The following is a 7,112-nucleotide window of genomic DNA, read 5'->3' as shown; positions in this document are numbered from 1 at the left end:
TGCATTCATTCATTGATCGAGTGGTCACTACTCCTCTCTCCAAAGTTCAAACCTCCATGCTTGCTTTACCTCTCACGGCACTGCCATTTTGGCTGCTTTTGCTCCTCCTCTCCCCCTCCTCCTCCTCCTCCTCTCCCTCCCTTCGTACCTTCCAGACCACACTCAGCAGCTCTCAGTGTAATATATATTGTCTTTCTCTCACAAGTCATAGGAATTTCTATACTTCCAGTTGTAAAGATAATTCAAACATATGTGGATTTTATTTAATTAAAAAAAAAGACTTATATATAATATGGGAAGAGAGAGAGAGAGAGAGAGAGAGAAGAGGACATGGGGTCATTAAGATGCCTTTGCCACTTTGTAGAGTTTCCAGTATCTTTGCTCATTCGCAATAAATAATGGATGACTTTTTAGCCTCCTGCCAAAGAAACCACTTGATGGATACTGGGTAGTGATCCTCACGGAGCAGTGCCTGGGGGTTGTGTCATGTTTGTATGCAGAGAATGACAACATTGTCCCTGTAAAGACGAACAAAATTCACTTCTTTTTTTTTTCTTCTCCTCCTTTGTCTTTTGACTTTTTCCTCCTTTTCTTTTTAGAAGGGGAAAGCCCCTAGGCAAGGGCACCAATAGAAAATACTGATAATCTAGGGTGTGAACTGAGATATACACCCTCTAACTTTTTTATAAAAAGGACCCTCTTTCTCTCTCTCTCTCTCTTTATATAACTGTGTGTGGAGGGGGGGGGGGTTAGATTTTGACCGATGGATTGGAGGACACCAAACCCTGAAGATTTAAATGCTCTGAATGTGCTAAAAGGCGATGTTGTCTGACACCTGTCCCCTTGCAACATTGTCATAAAAGATCTCTGGGCAACTTAGCTTTATTGGCTCATAAATTAAATAATTATAAATTTTTTTACAAATCCAACCTTATATTTTAACTATTATAATTACAACCTATAGTCGTCATTATCATCTTTCTTTCTATACCACAAAATTATAAACAAAACCCTGTAGTTCAACTATATTATAAATGAACTCCTAGTCTCTTGTTCTTGAGGTGGGTGCTATCCATTCCATTCCATTCCATTCCAAACAACCTACCATCTTCCGCTAAGTGCGTGTCTTGATGGAGACAAAGCCTCATGGATAAAATCTTTATACTATACACTGTTCCAATTAAAATATAGTATGGAATTGGACACGAGACCAAACTTACTATTATGCTCATCAAGCTCCCATAAATGCCCTTTTTACTACAAGATTTGTTAGCCTAAGTAGGGGATTAATGGGAGATTAAATAAAGAGACAAGAGACTGCTAGCCTCTTTAGCATCTCATGGTAACTTGTTGCTTAAGATTAGTGGGTTCTTTTTTTTCTTTAAGCTCTCGCCAATTCAAGATTAATTTAAACAATATATTAGCAAGTTGTATTTAATTTTTTAAATAAAAATTAAAGAAAAAAAAAAGGGGTAATATCAAGACCACGCGGGAGTGGATCGCGTGCAGCCCCGGTCGCAGTAACGGTATGCAATCGGCAACTCCATTACGTCTTCTGCCGACATCGCCGAGTCCCGAGGTGAATCGACACCAGAAGACGCCACGTCGGCTGACCCACGTGGCTTTCACGCCGTGACACGTGGGTTTGCATTGTTAATGGGGCCCAGCTGGTATATATAATATGAGTGGGTGAATCTAGTGTGGTTCTTCTTCCAATTTGGATTTAATTTTGATGCAGTGGATTTGGGTCTATTGGGCTGGGTGTAGGGAAACCTCTAATTTAAATATTAATCCCTCTTAAATAGAAATTATAAAAATAATATATAAAATTTAAAATAGGAATTTAAGATTTGAAAAACTAAAAAAGGTCCAACTTGACTTGTGGGTTAATAAAAAAAACAAAAGAGTTGATAAGGCACATAATAATAAAGACAAATCCACGTCAGCCAACGCGGTGCCGAAACGTGGCAGATGGAAAATGATAATAAAATGCACATTTGGCATTTAAAAAATTGGATGGATCACCGAACAGTGTCATTAAAAGGGTTGGGATTATAATGGAGCCAACTTAGGGGATCAAATCCCCTGTTCACTCTAATAAGCTAGTCAAGAATGGAATGTTTCCAATTCGATTTGAGTGTTTTTAAGCTTTGTCTATTGGTGGGACCACAAACAAAGTAGTAGTTTGGATAGATTGATAGATAGATCTCAACAATCTAATCAACCTAAAGCCCTTTACAACATTCCAAACATAGTACTAGAAGATAGCAAGATGGGCCTCAATGGAAGAAGCATCTACACATATGCCTGACAACAAGATCTTTGCTGATTCCATTCTAAGAGAGTAAATTTCTCCAATAACTACAGAAAAGAAAAGGAAAAAAAAAAAAAAGAATCTTAAAGAACACAGTGTAATTATCTCCCCCAAGATACAAATCATATGGGTGTTAAAATTCTATCTTAATCTCACTTGCATTTCTATTTGGTAACTTAAGAAACTCTCCTCTAGTTTACATATCTACAATCGATCAACGATGATCGCCACGGTTGTCGGTAGCCCTCGCCCATCCGTGCCACTTCCCCTCTTCTGGGGCTCCCCGTTTCTCGATAAGGATAGGCGGAGGACCGCCTGTCGGTCTTGGGAGTTTAGATTGCCCTTCAATTGTTTGATAGATGGAACCAGAACTTTTGCCGCCCATTCCTCGAATTCAACTCCGGTGAGCCATACCGCGCCAATTATTCGATCAAGGGCATCATCGTCGACCCTCACTGAACGCCCGGTGCCCATTATAGCTTCAGATTTGGATGAGATGCATTCTACCACTTCCTTCCTCAATGGTCTGAAATCCACTGGCCGGAAGACGATTGCGTCATCAACTAGCTCCAACAATTCGCCAACCGGGGACGACATCAAACACTTGATCGTAAGCCGTCCCTTCTCATGCTCGTGCTCCACCGTGAGGTCACTCGAGTTCCGAGAACCCTCTCCAGATTCATCCTCTACCCCGACGGCCAAATTTAGGTCAAGGGATAGGCCCAAGCTGCCTGCAGAGTCCTTCCTTGGCTTTGTCATCGGCCGATCATCGTCGCTGAGCCAATCAGCTCGATGTTTGACGGGCCTTTCTCCAGCCGAAAGTTCCAATTGCCAACTAGAATTAGCTGAATCCAATATCTTCTCCTCGGACTGAATCAATGATTCATGAGATCTGTTTAGCTCCTCTGGCAACCAACTAGCAGTGAGAATGAATATGACGCTCCCCAGGCTAACCTCCCGGCCGTGGGAGTCCGGTAAGCGGCCCCTCTCCATCGCACGCTTGATCTTCCCGCGAACAAGTGCATCTGCTCGATCAATGTCCTCGAGAACGACCAACGAGAACGGATTCCGTCGAACAGCTTCCACAACCCGGTCTAAAGAGGTCTTCCCCCAAAATCCCATATTTGCCTCTCCACTGTCACCGGAGAACTTAACTACAACTGGGCTGGAGCCACAAACAAGCTCGGACAAAGCAGTGGCCATCTTCCTCTTCCCGACCTTGTCGGCGCCGACAAACAGAAGCCAAGAGCCGCATTTAGATCCGACGGTACGCGTTTTTCCATTGCCAGACTTGCATTGCATGACGACAGCGGCAATCGAAGAAGCAGCATCCGGCTGCCAGCTTACCTTCTCACTGAGTCCTTTGAACAGCCTCTTGAATGACTCTATATCAGAAATTCCAGCAACCTTAGCCTTCTGCTGATCAGAGAGCTTATCCTGAGCGCAACCCAGGTAGTCGTCATTCTGCGGCTTCTCAGGAGGCGATTCGCCGGAGTTGGTGTGCCCGAGAACTAGGTCGGTCTTCACAGGGCTCCCAGGAGGGGGGGTCTTAGGCCTCTCTAGTGATGAATTCGGTGAAGGCTTCTCCCAGGTAGTATTCATCTGAAGGGTAGTAACACCGCCCTTATTACCGAGTGCTAACTTGGGAGCAGTTAGCATGGCCGAAGGCATCGAGATCGCCGGAGAATGGAAGCCGGGGTGGAGGCAGGAGCAAGCTTCGCGCCATTTCTTCTGAAGCTCTTCGGAGCTCTTCTTCATCTCTTGCTCCTTGACCTACAAGAATGGCATCATTCTAACATCAACAACTTTGGTCTTCGTATAGTAATTAAGGTGGGAGGTAGAAGACACAGACCTGAAGCTGATCAGAGGCGGCGGTGCCATTGCCGAGAGTTCCGAGCTGCAGCCAGTGAGGCTTGGAGGAGGATTTTTCGGCTTCCTCGGCGGAGATCTTCGCCAATTCTCGCTCGTAGCTCCCTGTGCAAAGCTGGCACATGGCGGCGGCCCGGGTCGAAGTCGTCGATGTCACCGTGCTCTCGAGCAGTGGCGGCCGCCTCAAGGGCATCGCGGCGGCGCCCATGGCCGCGAAGCCTTTCATCGGGGCCAGCGTCTCTACCGAGCTACTAAGGATTCCATTACCTCCAAGCCTACAATTCAATACGACAGCACTTCATCTCTACAAGTTCTAATCAGAGAAATTTATACGACTAAATTGATAACAAGTGGATCCAGCTACCTTGAGAACATATTGCCGAGCGGGGCCCTGGCGGCTATCGGCACGGCCTGGAGGTCCCAATCGTTCTCCATTGCCGGGTGGTAGACCTGACACCGGAGATACGTCGCGCATGTCGCAGTACCCACTAACCACAGCGAGCCGCGGCTACTATTACCTTCGCCGTTGAATCTCTTCAGAAGCCTCCCCATCTCCCCGACCGCCGCCCGCCCCGATTCCGACACGACCGGCGAGTGCGGCTGTATCGGACCCGACGCTGATAAAGCTCCGGCCGTCCCGGGGGCCTCCACCAGCCACTTCAGATCGCCGAGATTGAGAACGACTCCGCGGTCGCCGATCCGGGCATCGATCGAGCTGCCGAGTTCTTGAATTCGCGCAGGAATCTGAGATTTGTCGGAAACGGAGGCGAATTCCGTCTCCAAGGAGACGACTTGGGCGGCGCAGAGGGGGGGCGGCGCATCCCCTGATTCGATCTTGCGGACCACCTCCTTTAAGACGGCGCCCGGATCGGAGTCGCCGACGAGGATTGGGTTCCGTTTCTTGGATCTCAGCATGATCTCCACCACCTTCCTCACCTCGTCCTCTCTCTTCTGCGAGTCGCCTCCAAAGGCGACGCCTTTCTGCGGTTGGAGGCGAGGGTTGAGGTAGAGATTGCGCGAACTAGGCAAATTGGGCAGAACAGGGGATTGGGTGGTGGTGGTGGTGGACGTGGTCGAGGAGGAGGAGGAGAGGGATTGCTCGATGGTGGATTTGACAGCGGTGGAGGAGAAGGAGGCTTCTCGCATGACGCGGCTCACAGAAGGGTCGTCGAGAATCGAGAGCACGAGCTGTTCTAACTCAACCTTGACGGCGAGGAGAGGCTGCTGCTGCGTCTCCGGACAGCCGCGTCTCTGGTGCGCCTGCGCACGCTTCAGCGCCGCCACGAGCGCATTCGACAGCGGCGGCGACTGCGGCGGAGCGCCGCCGCCTCCGCCAGAGCTGGTCGAAGGGAGGCGGTCGAGAGCCACGGAGAAGCAGAGCTCGAGAGCGCGGCACTGGAGGGGGTGGGAAGAGTTGGGGTGGGAGCGCGCGCAAGCTTGACGGAGGAGTCCGGAAGGGGCGGCGAGGAGGGTGGCCGCCACGTGGAGCGGCGTCGTCTGCCCGTGGTGGCGGCGCGACGCGTCGGCGATGGAGTTGGTCAGAACCGACGCCGCCTCAGCCGTCAGCGTCTGCTGGATCGTGCTCAACGCCGTCCTCATGGTAAAGATCAAAACTTTTCACCGATTTGACGCGTTAAATTGCATCAAAATCGCAACTTTTTGCCAATTTCTTCTATTTCCCAGAGATTTGAGCAGCACCCAATTGATAATTTCCCTTTATCTAGTCCGATTTGAAGGGAATTCGCATACAGAGTATAGAAGAAGGAAGGATAGAAAAGAGAGAGAGAGAGAGAGAACGATGGAAGTAGGGTGGGGGGATAGAATCTTCTTCTCCTCTCTTATCCTGCAGTGTTTGTTTTTGAAGAGAGAGAGAGAGAGAGAGAGAGAGAAGAGAAGTGGGATTTGGGATCGTAGAGAGAGAAAGAGAGGGATCGGTTTTAGAGAATATGTTTGGATTCCTTGGGGAAAAGGAAGGATTTTGGGAACATGGGGGTTGGAGTTCTGAGAGACAAAAGCCTTCTTTCTCTCTCTCTCTCTCTCTCTCTCTCTCCCCCACTGTTTATGGTACTCCTTCTCTCAACGGAAATTTTGCATCTCAGTGCCAACTCTTTTACCTTATTACGAAAACCCTCCTTCCATCTCATACCTTCTCACATATTATTTGCATGTTGACTCCTTTTTCCCTGAGAAACAAAATTTATACCCATCCCAAACAAAAAACCTCCCCACTCTTTGACAATAATAATCACGTCAAAAATAAACAAAAATAACAATAAGCTGATGTAAACGAGACCATCTGATTCATACCTAGCACTGATGTAAATATATATATATATATATATATAATCCATTTTGTATCCAAAGTTACTTTCTACTCACTTGCAAGTTCCCATTTCAAACCATAATGACATTATGCACTAGTTTCTCTCACATACTTTTCAACAACTCCTTTTTTTTAAAAACAAATTATATATATATATATATATATATATAGGGTATATAACTAGTTGCTAATCTCTATTCTTCTCTCTCATTCATTCAATCTTATCAAGCTAAGTGCTGACCGACTCTTGACTCCAATCTTTTTCTCTTATACTTTCTTCCTCACACGCAACGCCACCAACCAACTGCCCCTTAAAAAGCCCACCACCGCACGGATTTCGCCTTTTCCCCACCCCCCTCTCTCCCCCCAATTCTTTATTTGACTGTCACCGTTACAAGCCATAATAATAATTATTATTATTATGATAATTATTATTATTATTTGTGGTCTCTACCTTGCTAATTAAATAAAATCTCTTCTTTCATATCCATTCCTCCCATCTTGCTATCCATACATTCTCTCCTGTTTGAAAGACTCCTGCTGTCCTCCTGTTAGTTAATATTTTTTTTAAAAATAATAATAAGAAGAAGAAGAGCTTCATGTCTT

The 7,112-nt window shown here is 46.6% G+C and overlaps 1 protein-coding gene across 1 annotated transcript; it reads right to left on the bottom strand.

Moving 5' to 3' along the window:
- Positions 1-2,286: 2,286 nt before the first annotated feature.
- Positions 2,287-6,352, bottom strand: LOC140771738 (protein SMAX1-like). Its single transcript, XM_073113385.1, has 3 exons — positions 4,548-6,352; positions 4,167-4,458; positions 2,287-4,087 (listed from the first exon to the last, which is right to left on the bottom strand). The coding sequence occupies exons 1-3, from the start codon at positions 5,780-5,782 to the stop codon at positions 2,519-2,521; spliced, it is 3,096 nt and encodes a 1,031-aa protein (XP_072969486.1). The 5' UTR covers positions 5,783-6,352; the 3' UTR covers positions 2,287-2,518.
- Positions 6,353-7,112: the final 760 nt, after the last annotated feature.

This window comes from Typha angustifolia, chromosome 12 (assembly GCF_048772165.1).
Source record: "Typha angustifolia cultivar Huaian chromosome 12, ASM4877216v1, whole genome shotgun sequence".
NCBI lineage: Eukaryota > Viridiplantae > Streptophyta > Magnoliopsida > Poales > Typhaceae > Typha > Typha angustifolia.
This window is presented reverse-complemented; position numbering and strand designations above follow the sequence as displayed.